The sequence below is a fragment of the Vigna unguiculata genome, chromosome 1, assembly GCF_037176805.1.
Source record: "Vigna unguiculata cultivar grain cowpea cultivar isolate G323 ecotype 2 chromosome 1, ASM3717680v1, whole genome shotgun sequence".
Classification (NCBI taxonomy): Eukaryota; Viridiplantae; Streptophyta; class Magnoliopsida; order Fabales; family Fabaceae; genus Vigna; species Vigna unguiculata.
Genome location: NC_140792.1, coordinates 9,995,520 through 10,022,747, shown reverse-complemented (window position 1 = coordinate 10,022,747; position 27,228 = coordinate 9,995,520). Strand labels below are relative to the sequence as shown.

At 30.8% G+C, this 27,228-nt stretch overlaps 1 protein-coding gene and 1 pseudogene across 5 annotated transcripts; one reads left to right on the top strand and one right to left on the bottom strand.

Annotated features, from left to right (window-relative positions):
• The first annotated feature begins 3,229 nt into the window (after window positions 1–3,229).
• LOC114175616 (metal transporter Nramp1-like) lies at window positions 3,230–15,059 on the top strand. 4 transcript variants are annotated; one of them, XM_028060406.2, is made up of 14 exons: window positions 3,230–3,443; window positions 10,414–10,566; window positions 10,909–10,987; window positions 11,079–11,119; window positions 11,191–11,269; window positions 11,368–11,472; window positions 11,893–12,002; window positions 12,119–12,300; window positions 12,391–12,460; window positions 12,968–13,141; window positions 13,308–13,412; window positions 13,768–13,899; window positions 14,243–14,338; window positions 14,522–15,059. In XM_028060406.2, exons 2-14 carry the CDS (start codon window positions 10,447–10,449, stop codon window positions 14,864–14,866), a joined length of 1,638 nt encoding a protein of 545 aa, XP_027916207.1. In that variant the 5' UTR covers window positions 3,230–3,443; window positions 10,414–10,446; the 3' UTR covers window positions 14,867–15,059. The 4 variants fall into 4 exon arrangements, with proteins under 4 accessions (XP_027916207.1, XP_027916182.1, XP_027916190.1 ...); XM_028060381.2 differs by lacking the exon at window positions 3,230–3,443 and adding an exon at window positions 9,082–9,222; XM_028060389.2 differs by lacking the exon at window positions 3,230–3,443 and adding an exon at window positions 9,094–9,235.
• A 7,483-nt stretch (window positions 15,060–22,542) lies between these two features.
• On the bottom strand, window positions 22,543–24,460 carry LOC114188047 (uncharacterized; annotated as a pseudogene). Its single transcript, XR_014984714.1, has 2 exons — window positions 22,828–24,460; window positions 22,543–22,772 (listed from the first exon to the last, which is right to left on the bottom strand). The product of XR_014984714.1 is annotated as an uncharacterized LOC114188047 (transcript).
• Window positions 24,461–27,228: the final 2,768 nt, after the last annotated feature.

Here is a 27,228-nt window from a genome sequence, read left to right as displayed (position 1 = left end):
AATTTTAGCAAAAAGAGAGTAAATTTGTATTTATCAAGTTTCAAACCCATACCCACACTACTGTTAATTCCATGCACAACCATTCAACCAATTCATATTTCATGATAATTCATATAATTCTATGATTATATTATCATTCAACATGATCAAGCATATTATTAAAAATAATAATAAATTAAATAACACACAATTGGCATACATAGGACTTTAAGTCCTCTCACACAATCAAGTACTCTCAACCATTTGAGCTAGTACTTTTTCACATCATATAAATAAACAATTAATGCCTTAAAGGCTCCCACTACCTGGATTTATTAATTATTTATTTATTTAATTAATTAATTTTTACGGGTCTTACAGAATACACCCTTACACTTTCAAAATATGCCAAAACCACACAAAAGACTCTTGAATAACACAAAAGTCACACTAGCATAGTAAGAACCCTCTTGTAGACCTGGAAAATCATCAGGCACACACACAAAGCTTGAGAAAGATCAAACCTGAGTGGTAGCACAACCCAGCCTACCACAAACCACTTTCTACAAGCTTTAAACCAAGCCAAAGGCTCCAAGAATTGATCCAAGATCAATCTTCAACTGCTGCAAACTGAATGATCGTGAAGGAGAAAGTTTCCACAAGTTTCCAGAACAATTTCGCGCTAAAAAATGATCAGAGTTCCTCTTTTTCGAAAATCACAACTCTTATAGTTAAATTGTTACGAAATTCAATCGGTTGATTTCCAAATCAATCGGTTGATTTCACTTGACTCAAGTGAAATCATTCGATTAAAAGATAAATCAACTGATTGAATTTGTTGTAGTTTAAGATTATTGCAACCAATCTTCTAACCCGTTGAAAAACCATTCAACAGATTAAAAGATACATCAAAGACCAAATACATCTAATTAATGCTACAAGGTCTACAATATGAATTACAAACATCAAATACACTTTCTTAATGATGTAACCATGTGGAGAGCACACATTCCAGCCTTGATCAACATGAATACCATCAAATCTTCAAGAAGCATACCACATTGGCTTCACATGTCAACAAATATTACTTAATATCTTTTTTATTTAAATTAGTTTTTAGAAAATATTTCAGTTTTAGATATATGTTTCAGTTTTAGAAATTAGTTATTATTTTAGATTAGGAGTGAGATATTTTAAATATTTTATATTTGATATTCTGTGTATATATATATATATATATATATATATATATATATATATATATATATATATATAGCGTATATCAATAAAATACAAAAATATGTTCCTCCGTATAACATATCACATATATCTCTTATATATCTCATATTTTTAAAAGCTTTAAAAATTCTCACAACAGTGGTATCAGAGCCGATGGTTCGGAGTGACTAACCGCATAACCATAACACAAAAAAAGGGGTCATTAGTGACTGACCGCATAACCACAACCAAAAAGGGGTCACTCATACACCTGAAGGAAAATATATCATATGAAAAGAAAAAAAAACAAGGGACTCACCCTTGAGGAGAGATTGTTGGGAATAGTCCAAATGTGAGTCAAAAGTCTCACATTGAATATAATAGACAAAGTTAAACACTATATAAGAATAAAGACCCATAACATCATTGTCTTAAGGTTTTTGTGTAAAATTTTGTCAAATACCTTATATATGTAAAACTAATGTTATATAACCGTATGAAACCACAATCTCTCGATATCTATAACCATATCCTATGTAAAATATATAACTCAACAAATATATCATGCAGGTATAACATACCTAGTACTGCTGATCTTGACTGGCAAATGTGTCTCGGTAGATTACAATAACAATATAAAAAGATAAACAAAACAAATAAATATCATTATGTTAATCTCTATAATTGGTAATATTTGACTAGTATCAGGCTGGCATAAGGTATCACTTGATTAGAATTGCTAAGCCTTTTGTTTATCATGTCATACCTATTTCTTCTGTTTCGAAACTCGTGTGGAAGGAGGTCTTTTCTCCACATTCTTCTCATTGACAGTAAAGGTAATGTGTTATGAAAGAGTTATTAAACAAATCTGATATTAAAATTTTGTATGTATTAAAATTTATTATTGCTTTTCGGATAATAAACCTTTAGAATCGGTATTAAACAAAACCTCTTACTGACTTCATAATCAGGAAGATCTTTGCAGGTGAACCTTCTCCTGTGGTGATTTGGAGATTGGTCACACATAAGAATTCAATTAGCTCATCTCAGAGATTGCTCCATCAAATCTGATATAAACAAAAATATTTATATTAAATTGTAATTTTATTCTTATAGACTCAAATTAATATAATAAATATATTATAATTTTAAAAATCCTATCTTTCAACACTCTCCACGCAAAATTAACATAAAAGAATCTGCACTTGAAATAATAAAGTTCAACATGTTTTGATGGTGAATTCCATAGATCCAAGACTCTAAAGATTAGCCAGAAACTACATATGGAATTAGGGAATAATAAACATATCTACTCACTTCAATCATAAAATTGGATTTGGATGCTTCCAAATTTATCTTCAAGGTCAACATTCGATTTCCCTTTTTATATTATATTCACAATTGTTTGGATAGTTTTTTATCTCAACATTTTTTTTTAAATATTTATAGTGAACCTTTTTTAACGTGAGAATATTGAGAAATAGAATAATTGCAGACTTATCTCAAATCCCACCACCACTCTGTTTTACCAGCTTAAATTCTATTAATAAAAATTCCAAATCCTTCATTCTCGTTTTCTAATCTCTCAACCCTCTGAATGCAGACACTTCATCTGCTTATTTCACTCATTAAATAATAACACTGTTTAAAACTTGCTAAGCAAAGTCTATGGAACAACTCTCCAAAAATGCATGACAAAAGTTTGCACACAAAAAAACTGTATTTGAGGTATAAAGAAATAGAAAAAATTTGAAAAGAATAAAATATATTCTTGGATTTGTGGTGCAAAGAAAAAACTTTTTTGTTTTGGCTTGTACTGTAGAATATGATGAGAAAGGTGTGTTTTTGTTGGCTCTTAACATTTTCTCCTATTAAAGATAGATATTTTTTTTTTTGGGTCGCAATTGCGGATTGTGTGGAAAAGAAGGAATGTTCTGGGAATGGATCGGTCTTTAGCCCACAACCGTTAACTATGCGTTATGGCTCACTCCCCCAAGTATTTTGTAAAATCTATAATGGTCCTTTGACCATTTAACTTCTGTCTGCATTAAATGTTTGAAATTTTGAAACTCCTTCATCTCTTTTATTTAATGAAAATGAATGCTGTCCACTTTTTTAACTTAGCCCTCCTCACCCTCAAATCCCTCTAAGCCTCATTCTCGTTCGTTTGCTTCAGTCCTTCGTCGTCGTCGTGTATTTTCCTTTGCTCTCCTTTTCTTGTCTCCATATTGCCCAAGATTTAACAGGTAAATCAGTGCTCTTTCTGTTAGTGTTTTTTCACTTTGCCTCTTGCCATGTATATATAGGTAAATATATAGGAATTGTTTAGTTATTTTGTGTGAGAATAGATGTATAAAAACATCTTTTGTTGTTAAGAAAATAATCCATAATCGGAAGTCGATCTATGTAAGTCATTCAAAATCAAAAGTCGACTTCGATATATCGCAGTCACATAAATGCTAGAGAATATCGAATTCAACACCGGAAATCAACTTCCGTAATTCATCCGTCGTCACCGGAAGTTAACTTCCATAATAAGCCAAATGAGTAGACAAAAAGTGGACTTCTGTACCGGAGGAAAATCAAATAAAAAATCTAACCGAAAGTATACTTCTGTGAATTTACTAAATGATGCGACTTCTGGTGAATTAAATTTAGGACATGCTACTTACATAAGAAAATTTTAAGATTTTGTAATTTAAAAATCGAAAGACTTAAGAATTATATAATTTGAAAACTATTTTTTCTTATTACTTTTTACTTATAGATTATATAAAAATTATTTTATATAGTCTAACCTTTTATTTTTTGTTTTCTTTCTTTTGGGAGTAAAGTAAGTAGCATGTGGGAAATCAATATTTTATGCACTCGCTAGCTACTCATAGTTCAATTAAATAAAATGCATTTTTAACGCGTAATGTTTTACTAACTAATTAAAAAAACATTATGTAATTTCAATAATAATAAAAAATAATTGACATTAATTAAAAGTATATTACAGTATTTGTTAAAAAAATTAAAATTCTTGCATATCTTAAATATGAAACCAATAAAATAGAATATAACTTATTACATTTAAATCTAACATCAAAGAGGGAAAAAATTATAAATTTGACCCAATCAGGAAAAAAAAAACAGACTTATGAAACATATGGTTCATGAACTTGTAAATATAATGTTTATTCTCTCTAGCATTTGTCGTGATAAAAATATATTATTTTAGAAGTAAACTTTTTATATTACATTATATTCCAAAGTTTTTTTTATTTAAAAATTAATATATTAAATAATATATGTGAATGTGGTACGTTTCCCGTGTCAACTTAGTGCTGTTAGAATAGATTTTTTTTTATTAAGCATTCAAAGAAGAAAAGTAGAATAATTTAGTTTCCCTATTAAAATAAGTCTGTGCATATGTTAACAAAATTCAATTTAACTCATAATAAAATATAATTTAATTTATAAAGAAAAAAACTAAATAATCTTTTCTTTATAGTTTATTTCTCTGTAAAAAAATTCAATTTAACTCATAATAAATATTAATTTAATTTATTCAACAATAAAATAAATAGAATTCAATTTAACTAAATAAAATTAAAACAATACAAAATAAAAAACTTCATTCAACAATAAAATAAATATATAACATAAATAAATACATAAAATAAAGCATAAATAATAACCCGTAAAAAGTACCAATTAAAATAAAAATAAAAAAATAAAATATTCATGCAACAAATAAAAAAACATAAAACATAAATAAATAAAAATATACAGTATAAATAAATAATAAAACGTAAGAAATATTAATTAAAACAAAACAAAAAATTGATAACCACATCATTTCCAAAACCGTTAAATAACTCGAAGTCAACATCCAATTTACTTTATTTCCAAAAATTGACTTCTGATTATTTAGCTGGTCCAAAAATAATGTATTAACTCTCTTTCGAAAGTGAACATCCAGAAATGTAGGTGACTTCCGGTTGTATTGAAATTAATCCCTGATGGAAGTCTACTTTATTTTTTTTAATTGGTATTGTATACTTCTTAGTATTTATTTATGCTCTATAAATTTTTTATTTATGTTTTATGTTTATTTATCTGTTGCATGAATGTTTTAAATTTTTTTATTTTTTATTGTTTAACTTTTTTTGTTTTCATTGGTATTTTTGTACGGGTTATTATTTATGCTTTTATTTTATTTATTTATTTATGTTATATATTTATTTTATTGTTGAATGAATATTTTTATTTTTTATTGTTATAATTTTATTTAGTTAGAATTTGTATTTTTTACGGTTTATTATTTATTTTATTTTATGATTAATTAAAATCAATTAAAATTAACTACAAATAAAAATTACAAGATAAAACCCTAAACAAATTACATAATAACTAAAATATTTCACAAATATTAAAAATAAAAAAATTTAAAATGATAAACAAAAAATAATTAAATAAAATAATTATTTCATAAATCTTAAAAATAATAAAATTAAAAATTAAAAAAAATTAATTCAAGGAACCGGAAGTCCACCTCCGTAATAAGTAGGGATGTTAAAAAAATCCGTACTCGCAGATATCCGCGAATAAAACTCGCAACGGGTAGAAAATGGATATTAAAAATGGATACCCACTACCCGTGGGTACAAGTATTTTGATACCCGCATGTTAACGAGGCGGGTACGGGTATCCGTACCCGTGGATACTCGTACCTGCTAAACTTTAATTCACAAAAATACCCTCATATATATATATATATATTAGTAAAAAATATTCTGGCATAATTTTTTCTAAGTTGCACATCTTGTCTTCTGTCTCCTGTCTTCATTCTTCAAACTTCAAGTATTAGTACATTTTCCAGGTACACCCCTTGACATTCTTCTCTTTCCTTTATTTGAAATTGGGGCATATACATTAAATCCAATATAGACAATGACGTTTATGGTATGCTTATTGTCAAATGATGGAATCAAAATAATAATACTTGGCAATTGGCAATTGAGGTTTATTATTTGTTTATTTTGTTTATTTTGTTTATTTTTTAGGAATCAATCGAAGAAATTGGACTTTTTTATCAAAACACTAATTAAAGAATTTTCATTGCGTTGAACATCATTTTATATTTACTTTTATAATTATTTGGACTTGTATGAATTGAGTTTATTTGAACTTTATTTAAAATTTATGACTGTGATATATTTTATTTTATTTTAGGGTTAAATATGTTTTTGGTCCCTCGAGTTTCAGCGAAATTTGGAATTAGTCTCTCAACAAAAATTTTGACCAATTTAGTCATTCATCTTTTAAAATGAATGAATTTAGTCCTTTTAACCAAATTTTGTTAAGTTTATCTGACGTTTCAAGCGCATTTCATGATAGTATTTAAATTATTTACACTCTTTGACACATTTTTGCTTCAATGTTAATTTAAATATTATCATGAAATGTGCTTGAAATGTCAGATAAACTTAACAAAATTTGGTTAAAAGGACTAAATTCACTCATTTTGAAAGATGAAGGACTAAATTGGTATAAAGTTTTGATGAGGGACTAATTCCAAAATTCACTGAAACTTGAGGGACCAAAAACATATTTAACCCTTTATTTTATTTGAATTTATGATTAAATATTTGTTTTTTAAATAATTTTGTAAATATCCGCGGGTACCCGTGGATACCCACGAATATAAAAAGAATAAACGGATACCTGCATAATGGATACCCGATGGATATGAGTACGGGTATGTGACGAATATTTATCCAGCAGGTAGGGTACGGGGAAGCTACTACCCGTACCCTACCTGCCTCGTTGACATCCCTAGTAATAAGTTTTTAATCGCAAGTCCACATTGGATACCAACAATAGCAGGATGTTCACTTTCGGAGGTCAAAACCACTGCTTCCTCTACATCTGAAAGCCACTTTTCTACTTCAATATGTAGCTGGAAGTCACAGGCTTCACCGGAAGTCAACTTCCAATATGTATCTCTCTTACAAAAGTAGACTTCCGATGTTATTTTTGGGTTTGCCTTACAGAAGTTGCACAACACAGTTTCATATGTTGAATATTTTACCGAAAGTTGACTTCCGGTACTTGTTCCTCTCTTCCAGAAGTTAATTTTCTGTATTGAGAGTGTCGAGATATGTAGCTTTCAGCTTTTCCTTTCACAATATCAAAGCAAGAAACTTCTACTACCCACATTCACATCACTTCAAATCATTAAAAGTAATAAAAATACATAACAGAACAAAGTAACAACACATTATCTGTGAAATGTATGTTGAACGAGGAGAGGAGAGAGTGGAAGCACACCACAAAGCAAGGTAATATTATGATGAAGAGAAGAGAAAGGAGAAAGAGAGCTTCGGAGGGAGGGGGAAGAGTGATACGCTGTTAGAGTTAAGTTAAGAGGTGAGTTGGTGAGTTAATTTTGATTAAATAGGAGAAAGGAGTCAGTTTTATATTTTTTTTTTAGATTTATTGTCAGTCAATGTCAAGGATAAAAAAAAATTGGAGCTGCAGAAAAAAATTGGGGGTGCAGGAAGAAACCTCGAAGGAGAAAAGGTGGGAAAAATAGGGGTCATTGTTGAATGAGTTATGGTGGAGCTGTCCCTTTAGCAGAATCCAAACGGGGCCTAGTGAGCAGAGTACGACATAGGACCTTACCAGATACAACACACACAGTGTTCTCTCACATTTTCAATGAGGAAGAATAGAAGTAATGAGACATATATATATATATATATATATATATATATATATATATATATAACTACATTTTTATTTTATCTTAATTTATTATATATTTAATTGTCTTTCTATTTTTCTTTTTATTATATCATATAAATTTATTAATTTTTTTGTCTTTCAAAATATAAGATATTAGTATTTCTAAGCGTGCAACTCACGAAGCACAAAATTTTAAAATTGTTAATATATTTATTAAATTAATTTAAAATTATAAAAGTATAACTGAATTTAATACAAATATTTTATTTCATAAAATTAAATAATAATTTTTTAATTGGCTTTAGAAAATGTATTTAATTTATTTATATATATTTTTAAAAAAATTTAGTGTGTATAATTATTTTAAATAATATATTAAGATTGAGTTAATCAAAATTAAGAAATTAATTTCAACTTTAAATTAAATATTGATTAGAAACAATACAAAAAATGTGAATAATAGACAACATAAAACTATAAATGATAAATTATACATATAAATATAAATAGTAGATTCTTTAAAAATAAAAATGTTAAACAATGGAAAAAAATATGAATAATATACTATCTAAAATTACAAAATATAGACCATGCAAAAAAATTATAAAAGATAGACTATACAAAAGTACAAAAGTTAGACCTTTAATGGACTCCTCGTTCAGAATTGTTTTTTCAATTTTTTTTAATTTGAATTTTTAATTTAAATTTTTTTACCATGTTTTTATTACAATTTTAAAATTTTAAATTCGAACTTTATTATTATAAAATTCGAATTACAAATTTGATGATAATTATCTTATTTTAAAAAAAAAATATTGAAACTGAAATTGTTAATGATTTTAATATCTTTATAAGTTTTAAGAATTTATAATTTTTATAATGATACACTAATATTAATGTTATATTTTTTTTAATTATTGTTTAAGTTTTTAAAAGGTAAAAAATATGTAAAATTGCTGAAAAACATTAAGAAATACATTGAAAAGGCGGTAATGTTGTTTTATAGCTTTTTGAATGTTGAATTTTAAATCCGCACTTTGATATCATAATTTTACCGATTTTTTTACTATTTTAAATTTTACATTTAAATTACCAAATATTTTGAATTTTAAATTTTTTTATTGTTGGCAACATAAATCTTAATTAAAAAAATTTCATTACTTCCTCCACTTCCGTGCTCTCGTTTGCTGGACTTCGGCATTGGTGCTCCGCAGTGGTACTCCGCGTTGGTGTGTCACGCATTGGTACTCATCGCGTCGGTGCTGCGTAGCTGCTCCTCTCTCTGCATAGGTGCTCATCGCATGTAACGTTTTGAATCACTATTATTCTTCTTTCCCCATTAAAATTTGTGCGTTCCTCCTGAACCCTTCTTTTTGTTTCTGGTTCGAGTTTTGATAATTTGTTTTTACTTCTTCTTATCAATAGTTTCCCTCTCTCTGTATAATTATATTTAAGGAGAAATAATCACATGTATATTTTAGATTATTTTGTAATGTTGTAAAAAATCTTTTTAGATTGAGTAGTAAGGATGACACATTGTGTTTTACTAATTTAATGCCAAGGAAGTGATTCATGTAGTTGCTCCTATTTCACTAGGCCCATTATATGCATTCTCTATTTAAAGAGAAAGATTGTCAATTTGGCAACAAGGGAGTGAGAACTCTATTTCAGGAATGAATATAGGGAAAGAGATAGGAGAGTAGGAAGACATTATGTGACTTTGAGAGAGGAAGGAAACCTTTGATATAGTTGTTGTAACTCTAGAATTGTGCTCTCATTTGGTACTTTCTGATAATTGTATATTACACTCCAATATATGATGGAAAACGCGGTTGTGACAAGTGGGGTTGCAGAGGTAAGGACAATTTATATATGATGGAAAGTCCTTCTTTCATTTAGACTATATTAGAGACCCTTCTTTTAAGAACCATGGGAGCTGAATGTGGTAGTTGTTTTGGGGTTGTTGGGGGAAGCAGGGCTACCATTACAATTTATAATGGCTTTTGGTTTATATGAGAATTTTTGCTGTAATTCGGATATTTTCTACATTGTATTGGTGACTAACATTATCCTTCGAAATTTAATGTTGAAAAGTTGTGTATTCAGACAAAGAAATTATCTATCCTCTTTGATAAGAGCAAAATTAGCATTAAAAATGACAAAAAGAAATTTAAGAAAAATTTGAATATTTAAAAATGACAAAAGAAAGTACTTTTCATTTTTTATACGGCTTAGTAAGTTAACCTACTTAACCGATCAAACCCACTCATGCATATGAAGACTTCACTTCTGCAACTTCTTCCTCTCAATTAATTATTCTTCACAAAAAAATTATCTTTTACCCGAATCTACAGATGGGGTGGGTTTTCACTGCGTCTTTCCGAAATTAAGAACCACGACAATAAGAGATTCGTTTCGATTGGATCCCATTTGTGTGACTTTGTTTTATTGACATGTTTGTCTTTGTTTTTCTGTATGCAGAAACGAAGGGAAAAAAAGAAGAAAACAGATAACATGGCTATCACAGGTTCTGGTTCTGGGCAGCCACAGTTCATTTCGAGCACCGGCAACCGAAGCTCTTCCAATGCGCCACTCATTGAGAACTCGGATACTAATCAAGTTGTTGTGCCTGATGTGGGTTTCGGCTCTCACTGAATTCCTTCATTTTTTTTAATTCTCTATTTCAGTTTTTAGTCAGCATTTCTAAGTTTTTAGTCAGCATTGCTATGGTAAAAATGGTGAGACGAACATTACTTTACCTCACCACCTGCGATTAAGATTGAAGATTACTTTACCTTTACCTTACAACCCTCACAAAACTGTATCTTTTAGCTTTTTGTTTAGTTGCAGAGTTAGATCATGGTGCAACCTAAGTCTTTTGGTTCTAGATTACACTGCATTAATACATACATATACTTCATCTGATAAGGATTGTTTACTTGATAATCACCATTCGTGCAAACTTTTATTTTGCAGAGGAGAAGTTGGAAAAATTTATTTGCCTACATGGGACCTGGATTTCTTGTATCCATTGCATACATAGACCCAGGGAACTGTAAGATCACACTATTCTTAATTTTTTCCTTAATGAAGGGAAAACAAATTCTGAAACTGTATGCTTAAGGTATTCTTATAATAACTTGCAGTTGAGACGGATCTTCAGGCTGGGGCACAATTTAAATATGAGGTGCTTTGACATGTTTTCTTGGGATAGTTAGCCTCCTTCATCTCTTTTTCACCTTTACCTTTTTTCTTTAGTTACTTTGGATCATATTGGTGGCATCATGTGCTGCTCTTGTAATTCAATCAATGGCAGCTAATCTTGGGGTGGTCACTGGTACTTGATTTGATAACTAATTTTATTTCTGTTGAATAAATTAAGAATGGATGTGAAATTTTATTTTTCTGTTCTGAATTCCTCAATTTATGTTGCAGGAAAACACTTAGCAGAGCATTGTAGAATTGAATATCCTCGGGTGCCCAACTTCATCCTTTGGATTATTGCTGAAATTGCTATAGTGGCCTGTGACATTCCTGAAGGTATTAAGATGAATTGTGCATTTGGAATTATTTCATTACTTTATTTATACATGTAAATAGTATGGGGATTTGTTGTATTTATCTGTACTTAGGATGGGAAATGGAGTTCAGTGATCAAAACATATTTAATAACCAAGATGTTTAATAGATTCAAATATTCAATAAGTTCATTGATAACTAAATGGAGTCATTAAATCAAGACCAGTGAAGTTTTATAGTTAAAGGAAGTGATGCAATTTCACATTCCCTTTCTCTCCTCAACTCATTTGAGCTACAAACAGTGCACTCAGAAACAAAAATGTTGAAAGTCCAAACGGGCAAATTATCTTAGTTTTAAAACAAACCATACAATTTATTTGTTTTCTGCCTTTTCTTTATGTGATTCATCTTTATTATGAATTTTTTATTGTACACATGCAGTAATTGGGACAGCCTTCGCACTGAACATGCTCTTCAACATACCCGTTTGGATTGGTGTTCTTCTGACAGGACTCAGCACATTGATTCTCTTAGCATTACAGCAATATGGGGTACTTTATCATATTCTGTTCTTATCCTGAAAAAAAAAATGATTTTCATTGCATGTTATATTAGGTACTATCCATGTAAAAACAACACGAGCCTTTTTTGTATTGTTGTTGAACAGGTTAGGAAACTTGAATTCTTGATTGCATTTCTTGTATTTACAATTGCTGCATGTTTTATGGCTGAGCTTGGATATGCAAAGCCTGATGCTAAAGAAGTTATAAAGGGTCTTTTTGTGCCAGAACTAAAAGGAAATGGTGCAACTGGTCTCGCAATTTCCCTCCTTGGAGCTATGGTTATGCCGTGGGTTCTTCATGTCTTATTCAACCATTTAATTTTTCTTTTCTTTTAACATATAACTTCATGCCATGCTTCTTTATGAATTCTCCTCAGGCACAATCTCTTCCTACACTCAGCACTGGTGCTGTCTAGGAAAATTCCACGATCCCTTCGAGGAATCAAGGTAAAGCATCTTTATTCTAGCATGCATTCTCAAATATTTTCCCTTTAAAGATTTATATCTGATCCAAGTAATGTTTAATGTTGTTTGCCTTTGGGGATAGATACTGCCTTGAACACCAGTTATCGATGTGGTTGATGTTTAAGATGTAGTAAACTTTTCAACAATAATGTTTATTACCTTCTACTTCATTCAGTGTGTTTATGCATGTGATTCTGTAGATATTTATGGCCTTATCCGGTCCATATATTTTCAAATATCCCAGTTGGTTGATAATTATGAAAAACATTCCCTTCTTTCTCCATCTCTCTTCTTTTGCGCGGAGCTTTTAAAGTTGAATTTTTTCATTAAAACACTAAACTTTATTGGAATTTGAGTTATTGTTGGAAGGTCTATCAAGTGTTTAACCTTGTAAACGTTCAGACAAAATGGTCCAAGTTAAAACCTAGTATTAAGTGTGATTATGGTAAAGCAATAACCTGTGTTTCATTCAACAATTTTCTTTTGCAGGAGGCTTGTAGATTTTACATGATAGAAAGTGCCTTTGCCCTCATGGTGGCCTTCCTCATAAATGTTTGTGTTATTTCTGTAAGTGGTGCTGTTTGCAATTCTTCGAATTTGAATGCAGAAGATCAAATGAGCTGTCAGAATTTGGATCTGAACGAAGCCTCCTTCCTACTTAGAGTATGTGAAAATTGGAGATGATTTTCTTACCTTGGTTATGTTGTAGTTCTAAGTTAGTCACTGATTCCTCCACCATTCTTCCCACTCCTTAAGCTTCATATATAATCGTTATTGGTAAGGTGTTAACAAAATCATAGCTGATATATCTTATATGTGCCGTATTCAGAATGTCTTGGGGAAATGGAGTTCAAAACTGTTTGGAATTGCTTTGCTTGCATCGGGTCAAAGTTCTACTATAACAGGAACATATGCAGGGCAATATGTTATGCAGGTAGTTTGTTTTATGGATTTGTTTTCACTTTTTTTGCATAAAAGATAATAGAATATTTTTACATCTTAACTAGAAAGGATCACTGTTGATCTTAGCAAATGACAATTCATAATTTCATCAGATTTAAGTATAGATGAGTCATGTACTAATTATGTGTGGTATTTTGATGTTCAATAAACCTGCCATATCATTTAAGACCTTTAATGGCAGTAACAAGTGTTCCTAATGGTCCTTGGGGTTAAAAATTATGTTAGTTTTGTTGTGGTTCACTTACATAATTGGCTATTTTGAAGCATTAGTGATCTTTGTCTACTTCTTGGTTTTGTATTTCCCCATGAATTCTTTCTTCTTTCAGGGATTTCTTGATTTACGACTGGAGCCATGGATTCGGAATATGTTAACTCGTTGCTTAGCTATAGTTCCTAGTTTGATTGTTGCAGTCATTGGTGGATCAGCCGGGGCTGGGAAGCTCATAATAATTGCATCCGTAAGATATCATTTCAATCGAATTTTCTTTCATCTGTTTTACTTTGGATTATGCTTTTATTGAAGTCAATATTTTGTTTAAATTGTCATACTAAAATCATTGAAATTTCTAAAATAGCATAATGCTTACTGGTATGCATAACTGTACTGTTTGTTTCAACTTAGTTCAAAAGGGATCAAGTAGGCAACAAATCTGGTTACATACACCTACATATGCACCACTTTTTCTGTATGAAAAAATCGTCTGCATGACCTTATTTTATATTTGCTGCTGTTTATGCATGTACATATTTTTTTGTTGTCATAGTAGCTTGTGCTGAAGCCCTTCTTTTTCTTCTGATCAGATGATCTTATCATTTGAACTTCCTTTTGCTTTGGTTCCACTCCTCAAGTTTACAAGCTGCAAAACTAAGATGGGGACACATGTCAACTCTACCATGGTAAATTTTTTTAATAACGTGAAATTTGCAGTTCTAGATTGCAACCAAATAGTACTACACTAATTACATATCTCACAAAAATCAGCAGTTACATGTTAAAATCATAATTATAAAATTGAAAAAAAGAAAGAAGTTGGCTCTTGTGCATTTTGGTTGAATTAATGATTGGCTTATATATTGTAGATTTCAGCTGTTACATGGATAATCGGTACCCTCATCATGGCCATTAACATATACTACATAATAACTGGCTTCATCAAGCTGCTTATTCACAGCCACATAAAAATTGTGGGTAAGGTGTTTCTTGGGATGATTGGATTTTCAGGCATGGCAATATATCTAGCAGGTGTAACATATCTAGTGCTACGCAAAAATACAGAGGCTACACACCTTTTGGCTCTAACAGCACCCGAAAATCAACATATGACAAATGAACATGGCAATGGACCAATCTATTCTCTTCCAAGAGAAGACATAGTAAGCATGCAATTGCCTCAAAGAAGTACTCCTGCTGCTGATCTTGACTGACCAATATGTATCAGTAGATGAGAATAGCAATATAGACTTAGATAAACAAAACAAATAAATAGCAATATTGGACTAGTAGAAGACTAACTTAAGTGTCACTTGATTAGAATTGCTAAACCTTTTTGCTTTTGATGTTATAACTATTTCTTGTGTTTCAAAACTTGTGTGGAAGGAAGTGCTTCTGTTCTTTATAGACATTCTTCTCATGTGGGGTATGTTGAGAGGTTTGTTAGAAAGTAGCAACAGAAGCTGACTAGGATCATACGCATAATATGGTTAATATGAAATGTCTTTATGTCGAACAAAGGATAAAAGAAGTGTGTTATTGTTTCTATCTAAGCTAAACACACTTTATAAACTAACACCCTACATAAATTATTTGTCATGATTGTTGCTTTCCACTTGGATTAGTCTATTCATCGTGAAAGCTCCTAAGCAACCGAGTTTATCAGGGGATTCAAGATGGACAATTCCCCAACATAAAAATAAATGAATAAATATCAAGTAGTTTTTGCTTCATAATTCCTACTAATTTACACACATTTTAACTTTTTTTTTTGCCGTATACAATTAGCTTCAAATATAAAAATTGATGAATAAAATCAACATATAATAGTTCGAAATCACTTGATGATAACATAAAAAAGATTAAAATAATAGTGAAATGAAAACCGTTTCTTTCACAAGAACATGTCTTTTTAATTTTTTTTTTTCGATTCTGCATACAAAGAGCAAGACATGTCAGTAAAACAAAGTTACATGGAATATAATCGAAAAGAATCTTTTAATTTCGAGGTTCTTTTAATCTTTTACTCTGCTGTGTGAGGAAGAAGTGACGCCTTGGCTGAAAGACATTGTGTGGAGTTGGCAAGGGCAGTGACTCCATACGGAATTACTTTCCCAATATTATTATGATTATAATCATGTTTGCGAAAGATGAGAACCAAAATTATCTTAGTTGTTTTCGTTATGAGTCTCTTTGGGTTTAGATTTATCTTGTTTAACACCACCCGGTTATAACAACCTTTCCTGCAACATTCCTTCATGCATCAATCATGCTTATCTCAAACCTTCTTCTCTTTTTTAACTTTTCTAAGATACGACACGATCATACGTACTATTTGTATGTTGTTTTCGACCACCCTTTCTCTGACTAATGTTTTGATTGGCCTGGGAATGAAATATCTTGCATGAAATGAAAGTAACACAGATTATTGAAAATATATAAGAAATACAGATAAAAGTGTTTGGTCAAAAAATGATCTTTATTCTTTAATACTTAAATGGACATGAAATTTATAATAAAATATTTTTACAAGATCATACTCTAGAATTTGATTATCTGCATTCGATTTTTTAGGATGGTGTTATTTGGTTAGGAAGATTATACCTATGCCTTTTATTTGTTTTGTAACGTGATATTTACCAATCAATACGATGCTTCTATGTAAAGTCTGTCAAGTAGAAACAAGCTTCAGAAGAAGAAAAAGTTTATTGCATGTACCTCAAAACGGAGCAACGGATAATCGTTATAGTTTAAAATGCATAACTATTTGTTTTAGTCAACACACTAATTACTATAACAAAAATATAACATGAACATACAATGTTTCACTTAATTTTTAACTTACTTGAAACTATTTTGAGAAATAAGACCGATACACGAATGTATGATATTAAGAAAAAACAATAATTGAAACTAAAAAAGTTGTAATTAAAATTATTTCATTTAATTAATTTTTTGTGGCCACAAGAGGAATGGATCCAACATATTTATTTAGAATTGCTTGCTATTGGTACCAATTGCTCTTCCCTTCACATTCTTATTTCTGTGAATTTAATATTGTCCCTAAAACTTTCTGACAATTAAAATTTGGTTGACATTTTTTTTTGAAAAATTATAACTTTTAACCATGTAATAATAAGGTAAGATTTTATTTGATGGATTATATATATATATATATATATATATATATATATATATATATATATATATATATATATATATATATATATATATATATATATATATATATATATATATATATATATATATATATATATATATTCTTATTCTTTGCAAGAAGATGAACAAATAACTTATGACTATTTATATAGGACACATCTTTTGTATACACGAAAAATAGATTAAACAATGAAACAATAAATCTTTAAAACTTGTAACAATTTGTATGTATTTGCTGAAAAAAAAATGTAATATCAATTAAGAATATTAATATTTTTATCTTCAAGAATCATCATATTAATATAGAAACAAGATAAAAACAAAGAACACAAAAATATAATATGAAAACCTAAAAATGGAAGAAAAACCATCATAAAATATCATTATGTGAAAATTAACACATAGACTACCTTCTCATGTCCTTGACTCCAAATAAATTTACATGAACTTAGAGTATATTATATAGTCAATAATATTCATCCCCTAAGTTATCCTAGACATGTGAGATTTTTTCAAGACATTATTTTCATTAACCCATATGTATCAACATGTTTATTAATGCATCACCCATTCTTTCTATAAATCTTTTGTATTTTTCAGTGCATAATGTAGTTAAATAAAAAAAGAAGCTGAGGACAGAAACCTTATAACTGTGTAGTCGCTTCTCCAACGTCCTCATCCCATTATCCATTCATTATTTGGTAGGACAATGAAACTCGTGATTGTGATTGGGTTGGAGTATCAACTAGGAATATATAAAACCCATGCAAGAAGCATGATAGATCGAAAAAGATTTATACCAAATGAAATCAAGCACCACCTCATTCCCAATTCTACGAGGGATCAAACAAGCTTAGATATATTGAGGGTAGGACATTTCAGCATTAAATGAAGTAAATAAGAGGTTATCATTCTTGACTATAAATCTTGAGGAGCGAAACTAATATACTCATAATCGTCTCAATTCATCATATTTCATCCGATTGAAGATTTTTTATTATCATATTTCAAATATCTTCTTTTTTATCATTTAAAAAAACAGAATTTATTCTTTTATTATTTATCTATATACCTATATTTAAAAAAATATTTAAGAATAAAAATAATTTATCAAAATCTAATTAAATATTGAGAGATATAACCATCTAAAAGAAAAATATATGATAATCAAGTCACAATTACAAAAATAGTTATGAAAAAACATATAATATATAATTTTTCCTTTTATACTCATAAAATAATAAATATAAAAAAACTTATGAGATGAAAAATATTATTTATTAAACTAATATTTTATGAAACTTATTTTTTATCGTCAATAATGAGAATATATATATATATATATATATATATATATAAAAGAAGGACAAAAAACATAAATTAATGTCTAATTTCCTATTTTTTTCATAAAAAAAGTATATGAGTGAGAATGTGTGAGAAAAAAAAATTATAATAAAACAAAAACATAAAAAATATATCTATAAATTTTTTATTTTTTATTATATTTAATTTTTTATTTTACTATTTATTAATATTAAATATTATATTTTATAAAATTTAAAAATGTAGAAGAGCCACTCCACCAGCGGTAAGATCCACCTCTGACCATTATTTTTATCTGCATCCTCCTCTTTCTTCTACTATTGCTCTTCGATGACAAAATCTCAATTGCACTCTTTTTTTATTTAATTAAATATGTTTTTGTCTCTCGAGTTTAAGTGAATTTTAAAATTAATCCATGTTTGAAACTTTATATTAATTTAGTCCTTTATTTTTAGAAATGTGTGAATTTAGTCATTCTTATCAAATTTTGTTAAGTTTATTTGACATTTTAAACACATTTTATGATAATATTTGAGTTAACATTGAAGTGAAAATGTGTCAAACGGTGTAAACAATTCAAATACTATCATGAAATGCACTTGAAACGTCAGATAAACTTAACAAAATTTGGTTTAAAGATGAAAAACTAAATTGGTCAAATTTTTTGAAGAGGGACTAATTTCAAATTTCACTAAAATTTGAGGGACCAAAAACATATTTAACCATTTTTTTTTCTTTTCTTTTCTCTGATATTGTAATTATATCCATAGATAGTATCATCACATTTCTTATGAAGAATAACAAAGTTCTTGAAAGAAATTTAGTTGCTATGAAACCAAAAGGAGAAGATAGGATTAAATACCAAATTTTGATTGGAAATGATCCGCAAAAATTAAATATTTTCTTATAACAAATTTTAAAATAATAAATAGTTTTATGTTAGCAAAAATAATGGGGGCATACATATGCTGTTTAATTTAATATTTTTAGCTGATATAAAAATATATTTCTCACAAGTAATTTATTCCATTTCATTGTTTTTGCACAAATGGAAATTTAGAAAGAAATTTCTCCACTTTCCTTATATTCTATCCATGCAACCAAACACACAAGCACATCTTTTCTATTTTAATCTAAACGAGTATTAGTGTGCGAAGGGTTGATATTGATACAACGTGATGCTAATGTTTAGTTGTTTATATATGTATTAATTTGTAGCAATAATGCTTTTGTACATCTTTTCTCTTTTCTCTGACACTTTTTTATTTATTTTGTTCTTTAAATTTATTATAAACTTTTAGTATAATTACTGTTTTGATACTCAAATTTTTTGGTTAAGTTCAAATTGTTATCCATATTTTTGGTTTGTTCAATTTAGTACTCCAATTTTCTAAAGAGATTCAATTTGGTCATTTCCGTTAAGTTGGAGTTAACACCGTGTCCGTACAGGACACGTGTCAAGCCATGAAATTTTTAATTTTTTTTTTAATTTTTTTTTTTAAATTTTTATATATTTTTTTAAAAAATTAGTTTTTATTCAAAAAATTTAAAAAATGTTACGTGTCAGTTTATCACCGTGCCACGTGGCAGCTTATAATCATGACACGTGACAGTGATAATAGTTGTTTTTAATTTAGTACCCCAATTTAAATTTTTGGTTCAATTTAGTATCCCAATTTTTTAAAATGATCCAATTTCGTCATTTCCAATTTGAGACCAAATTAGTAAATAAGCTTAATTACAACTTATATATACATGTTACAATAACTTTTTCTAATATATACATCAAATCATTTCACCTAAATACTTAAATTATTTTATTTTTTATATTTTAACCTTTGTAATTTTTTACACATGAAATTTTTTAAACTTGTAAAAAATAAAATAATTTGAATATTTAGGTGTAGTGATTTGATGTATAAATTCAAAACAATTATTTTAACATGTATATGTAAGTTATAATTAAACTTAATTATTAATTTGATCTCAAATTAGAAAGGACGAAATTGGATCATTTTAAAAAATTGGGTATTAAATTGAACAAAAAATCTAAATTGGGGTACTAAATTGAAAGCAACTATTACTACTGCTACGTGTCATGATTATAAGCTGCCACGTGGCACGGTGATAAATTGACACGTAGCAGTTTTTAAATTTTTTGAAAAAAAAAATATTTATTTTTTTGAAAAAAAAAATTTAAAAATTTAAAATTTCATGGCTTGACACGTGTCCTGTACGGACACAGTATTAACTCCAACTTAACGGAGAGGATCAAATTGAATCTCTTTAGATAATTGGGGTACTAAATTGAACAAATCAAAAGTATGTGTACCAAATTGAACTTAACCAAAAAATTGGGTACCAAATCCGTAATTATACCTAAACTTTTTTTACTATGATTTGTTAATGGCCCTTAATCTAATTGTTAAAGTTGTCTGCTTTGAAACAATCATATTGGTGAATTTTAGTAATATTTTTTCAGCAACTTTTGGAAGTACCACATCAACTAAAAATAAGACCAATTCACAATATATAAGTGGGGTGCAATCCTCACATTACAAGCCGGTTTTGTGGGGTTGAGTTAGACTTAAAGTCTACTTTAACAACAACGGAATGAGATTGGTAAATTAAGGGAGGGCAAAAATTTAATTATTTATTAATTTTTCTTGAATTACTTGTATATACTTTTGAAGTTTTGGTTGATGGTTTAATATTCAAAAGTATTTTATAAAATTTTACATCAAATATAAATATCATTTTCATTTCTTTTCAAGAGTTAGCATGATTGTTTATTGAAACAAATGCATCTTCTGTTTTAAAAAAAGAAATGAAAGCATTAAATTTGTGAAGAAAAATATGGTGACGAAATTTTTCTTTCCAAATGTTTTTTGTTTCAGCTTCACTTCTGAAATTCTTTCAAATTAATTGCAAACACTGTGGTCATATTGTTTGTCTGCTTTTATAATCAAAACAAACCAAATCCATGTAAAAGGGAACATGGTTTGTGCATCACAAATGATTCTTTTTCGGTTAGGTATATAAATATAATTAAACTATTCTCTCGTAGCCTGGTAAATATTTTGTCTCTCTCTGTTTGTGCTTGTGCTTGGCTGTGATGATTTCTTCATTTGAAAATGCATATAGTTTTAAGTTTCTGCAACACAAACACAAAATCACGAGAACATTTTCTTAGGAAAAGGCACGAAAGTGGAGTTTCGAAATTGAAAAAACAATTGGGAGTGAACTTCCGGAAGCGGAGAAGAACCCGCAAGTAAACTTCCAGAAGAGGAGAAGAACCTGCAAGTAGATTTCCGGAAGAGGAGAAGGAACTGGAAGTGGATTTTTGGAAGAGGAGAAGAACCTGAAAGTGGACTTTCGAAAGAAGATAAATTGTCGGAAGTGGACTTTCGGAAGAGGAGAAAAACCCATAAGTAGACTTTCGGAAGACAAGAGCCGTCGAAATGTTGGGTTTTTAATAAACTTAAATGTATTAGTCATTGGGTGGTTAATGTACTAGCCGTTGGGTGGTTAATGTACTAACCGTTGGATAGTTAATGCACTAGCCGTTGAGTAGTTAATGTATTAGTCGTTTATAACCGTTGGGAGCAAGGTTATCAAACTCGAGAGTCTACGTAGACTCGTGAGAGCTTCGTAGACTCGACTCGCAGACTAGACTCGTAGACTCGTAAGAGTCTACTTCATCTGAAAAGTTGTATATAGTACCATACAAATTCAAAATTTCATCACCACAATTAATCCAAAAAGTAAACAATAGTTCAATAATTCTAAAATAACTTAGTTCAACACACATGCCCTAGTTATATAAGTTAACCACAGCATACATAAGTTAGTACAAATCACAGCATAAATAACTTCAAATTTCTGGCTCCAATCCTCTAATTATATAATCTCCAACATCATCTGCTTCATCATCTTCTCCATCACCATTCACCTTCACCTTGAACAAGCTCAAACCCAACATTATCTCCATCTTCCATTATCCATTCATCATCACACTCAATATCATCAAATGGGGGAGAGCAACCGTTTTCCTAATTTGTTTACTTTTGAGCTTCAAGTTGTACTTGACATAAACCAAGTCATTCATCTTTTTTTGATGCAAACGGTTTCTTCTTTTTGTGTGCACCTATAAACAAATATGAATGTTTACAAGCCAAAAATTAGAAACAAAAAATAACTTAACAAAGTTGACTTACCATTTCAAATGAGCTCCAATTACGCTCACACCCAGAAGAACTGCAAGTTAAGTTCAAAACTCGAATAGCAAATCGCTTCAACTTTGGAGTTTCATCTCCAAACATCTCCCACCATTCTCCAGGAAGCATAACTTTCCTACAATCTTTTGCATTTTCCATTGAGAAAAGTCCTTTTGCAAAATGAAACTCTATAAGCTACAAATTAATTTTTTTCCTTTCTGCAACATCCTTGACCAATCTTTTCATGCATTCATACAACCCTTCCTTTACCTCAACATCATCATTTCTAAAATTAGGTTCATAGTGCATGTGAGGGTTAAGGTAATATGCAGCCGCATGCATAGGTATATGAAGTTGATTATTCCACCTCTCATCAATTATGTTCCAAACCGGTTCATAACTACAATTATGCAATCATGCAATGTTAGAAATAATTACACAAAATATGGATTGACCTTTTCTTAATATTATTGAAGTTAAATTTGATCTTCTCTTTTGCAGAATCCATTTCTTCATAAATGAAACCCATTGCGGGTTTTACATATGAATCCACTAGTCGAAGGACCACCATCAAAGGAGCAACAACTTTGAGACAAGTGGTTACATTCTTCCAGAATCGGCTATCTAATACCTCATGCTCAATTTTTCTCCCTTCTATTCAAGTTCCAAATTTGCTTGATTTCCACTCATTAGAGCTAAAGAAGCTCATTAACGATGCTTTCAATTAATGGAGACATGCAAGAGTTAAATAAGATGTGGCAAATCTAGCCATACCTGGCCTTATCAAGTCTCTACCTTGGGAGAACTTCTTCAGCATGCTAATTAGCATTGCTCTACCATAAATGTAGGTAGTGATTCTTCTCCCTTTCTTGATAGTAATTTGATGGACCTTTAAATGTTTCTCAAAATCTTCAAAGATCAAATCAATGCAATGGGCAGCACATGGAGTCCAATACAAATGCTCCCATTTTTTCATCAATAACTCCCCACCTGCCTTGAAATTTGCAGCATTATCGGTAACCACTTGAACCACATTCTCCTCTCCAACAAATTCCACTACATCATCCAACATCTTAAACACTTTATCTGCAATTTTTGAGATATCTGATGTATCCAATGAATAAAGAAACACGGTCCCTTTAGGACTATTCACTAGAAAGTTACAAATTGAACGTCTTTTCTTATCAGTCCACCCATTAGACATGATTGTGCAACCGATTCTTTTCCACTCCTCCTTAAACTCTTCAAGGATTACATCGGTTTTTTGCACTGCTTGTTTCAAAAAAAATTTCTCTAATATCATGATATGATGGAGGTTTGTAGCCAACTCCATATCTTCCAATCATTTCACACATTTTTGCAAAAGTAGGATTTCTAATAACATTGAATGGAATAGCACTTGTGTAAAAAAATTCAGCCACTTGAGCATCAACTTTTTCTTTATCCCCTTTCTTATACTGCTGATTTAAAGTAGATTGAACACCTTGACTGGATTTTTCCATTCCTTTATTTTTGAACATCATACTACTACTACTTTGATTGGTATCCACCTCTTCAATATGCTCATCATCAAACTCATCAATTGTATTTCGTCTTCTTTTCTTTTTTGAAACATCCTTAGCCTCTGCCTCAACTTTTATCATTACAACTTTCACTTCTTCAGGAACTAAGGCACATGGTTTAGAATCATATCTAATGCCAGCAATATGATGCTTAAATCTGAAAATTCCTCCATTGAATGTTTTTGAGCAATAGTTGCATTTCACTTTTTTTCCATTGCCCAAAACATCTGTTCCATGTTTCCATCCAATGTCAGTACGGTTTCCTGAAGCATTCTTACTTCTAGGTCTAGGAGGTCTAGCATTGGGCTCACAAGAATTTGAAGTTGTCCCACTTCTAGACATTGCAAAACAGCAATCAACTAGAAATAAAATTATTTGTCTTTTTAGAAAACCAGAAATAAAAAAATATTAAATAAAAAATAAACATATAAACATACATAATAATAATAATAATTAAGAAACTAAGAAACAATAAATAAAAAGAATAAATTATATATAAAAAAAATAAAGACTCTTTCAACGGTACTGTGCGACCCATTTCAATATGATGATTCAAGACCCATTTCAATTTTAACACTTTTAAAATAACCACTGTGACCCATTTCTTCAAATCAAATTATAAAATGCGAACTGTGAAATCAGAAAAAACCCATTTGTGAAGACCCATTTGCTTACCACTCAACTATGGGACACAAAGATCAGAGAAAAGAAATGCAAAATGAGATGTCACGAAGCTGGTCGGAGGTCGCGAGGCTGCAATGAGAGGTCCCAAGGCTGGTCGGAGGTCGCAAGGCTGCAATCGGAGGTCGCGAGGTTGCGAAAATGTCGACGCTTTCACCTTCGATTCTCGTCGAGGCTGCTTCGATCTTTGCTTCTTTTTCGATTAGGGTTTGTGGGGTCTGCTATTTGGGCTTCAATCACTGATTTCAGACGAGTCTTCAATTTTTGATGTTGGGGCTTTTGTTTGAGTTTAAAATCTGCATAGGAACAACATATTTTCATGTCGTTTTGTCCCCCATTACAAACTCGGTGACTCGTTTCGAACTCGTGATTCTGTTATGAGTCAACCGAGTTTATTCCGAGTCCACTCTGAGTTTGAAAAAAACGAGTTTACGAGCGAGTGAACTCGTGAACAATGCACTGACTCGCAGACTCGTACGGGTTTACGAGTCAACCCGTGAGTTCGATAACCATGGTTGGGAGTACAACAGAAAAAAATTATAAGCCTATAAATTGTATTGCTGATGGCATGAATAAACACAATGAAAAGTGAATAAGTTTTCCATCCAAGAGCCTTTTTCTCCTAACAAAGTGGTATCAAGAGCTAGGTAGATAGCCAGGGAGCTAGAGAAAGCTAGGTTATTCTTGAGTGTTAGAGAGAGTCAGTTGCCCGAGTGTCTGAGTGAAACAAATAGTAAGAGAGAGTGATGGCCAACAATATGTCCTTACCCCAGTTGACACAAAAAGCCAACTATGATAAGTGGAGCATGTAGATGAAGGCCTACCTCGGATCCCGACGTACAGGATGTAGTTGAAAGTGGCTTCGAAGAGCTAGAGGATTTTGATGAACAAACAGTCGCCCAGATTGCTACGTTGAGAAAAACACGAGTCAAAGATAGGAAAGCTATGTATGCATTATACCAAGCTGTGGACGATGTAGGCCTTGAGAAGTTAGCAAATGCTAAGACTTCAAAAGAGGCGTGACAGATCTTGGAGAAAACATATAAGGGGGATGACTATGTGAAACAGGTTCGTCTTCAAGCTCTCAAAAGAGAGTTTGAGAGGTTGTTGATGAAGGAGAATGAAGGGGTAACCGAGTTCATATCTTGGGTGGAGACTGTGGCAAACCAACTCGGCAAGAATGGGGAGCCGTTGCCTGCAAACCGAGTTGTGGAGAAAATTTTGAGGTCATTGACAATTGACTTTGACAACATTGTGTGTGCCATAAAGGAATCCAAAGACCTCTCAAAACTCATGGTGGAAGAGCTTGCTAGGTCCTTTGAAGCATATGAACAAAGAAGAATAAAGACGAAGGAAGACTACTTTGGCCAAGCACTCCAAGCAAAGACAAATTTCCAGGAGAAAAAGGTGTTTTATACTTAGAACACTCAAAGCAGACGAAAAGGCCGGGGAGGTAGAGGAAACGGTTGAAATGGCCGAGGTCGAGGCAGACAGGAAGTAGAGAGAGAACGTACAAGCAACCAAAATTGACGCGGTTCGTGGAGAGGAAGAAGTGTAAAAGAGTGTCGATCTGAAAGTAAGAAGGAAGTGACGACAGATTTTCTCACATAAGATGTTGAAGAGAAATGGGGTTGTTGATGATGTCAATAGTCGAGAATATGCAATTGAACGACTCGACAGAACAACAAAAAAAGTTCAACCAACTCAGTGTGGTACCTTGACACAGGTGCAAGCAACCACATGTGCGGAGATGAGCACTTCTTCAAAGACTTAGCTAAAGTAGAAGCTGGAGATGTGTCTTTTGGAGATGATTTAAAGGTTGCGGTACAAGGTCGAGGAACAATCTGGTACTTGCAAAAGGATGGTCGAGTTGGGGAAATTCGAGACGTGTACTATGTACCTAATCTCAAAAGTAACATTTTGAGCATGGGAAAGTTGATGGAAAATGGTTACTTGGTTTTAATGAAAGATCGAGTACTAGACTTGAAGGACAAACTTGGACATTTGATTCCTCACATAGAGATGAAGAAAAACCGGATGTATAAGTTGGAATTAAAGATCATACAAGAGAAGTGTTTGAAACTTGATGTCCAGGATGAGACAATGATGTGGCGCTTCCGGTTTGGTCACTTACATTTTGATGGACTGATGGAATTGGTGAAAAAAGGTATGGTGCATGGATTGCCAAGCATGGAGTTCAAAAGTAAATTGTGTGAAGAATGTGTCCTCGGTAAACAGTCGAGGACTTCGTTTTCGAGAAATTCCAAGTACCAAGCAAAGAAACAACTCGGCCTAATTCATACTGACGTGTGTGGACCAATTACCCTTGAATCTTTCAGTGGTAAGAGATACTTTATTTCTTTTGTAGATGTTTTTTCACGAAAGACATGGGTATACTTCTTGAAGGAAAAGTTTGAGGTGTTCAAGGTGTTCAAGAAGTTTAGAGTGACGATGGAGAAGGAGACATACAAACACATTAAGGTTGTTCGGTATGATAGGGGAGACGAGTTCACATCAACAGAGTTCATGAATTGCCGTGAAGAGCACGATATAAGAAGATTTTTTATAACCCCATACTCACCACAACAGAATGGTGTAGTTGAGAGGAAAAAT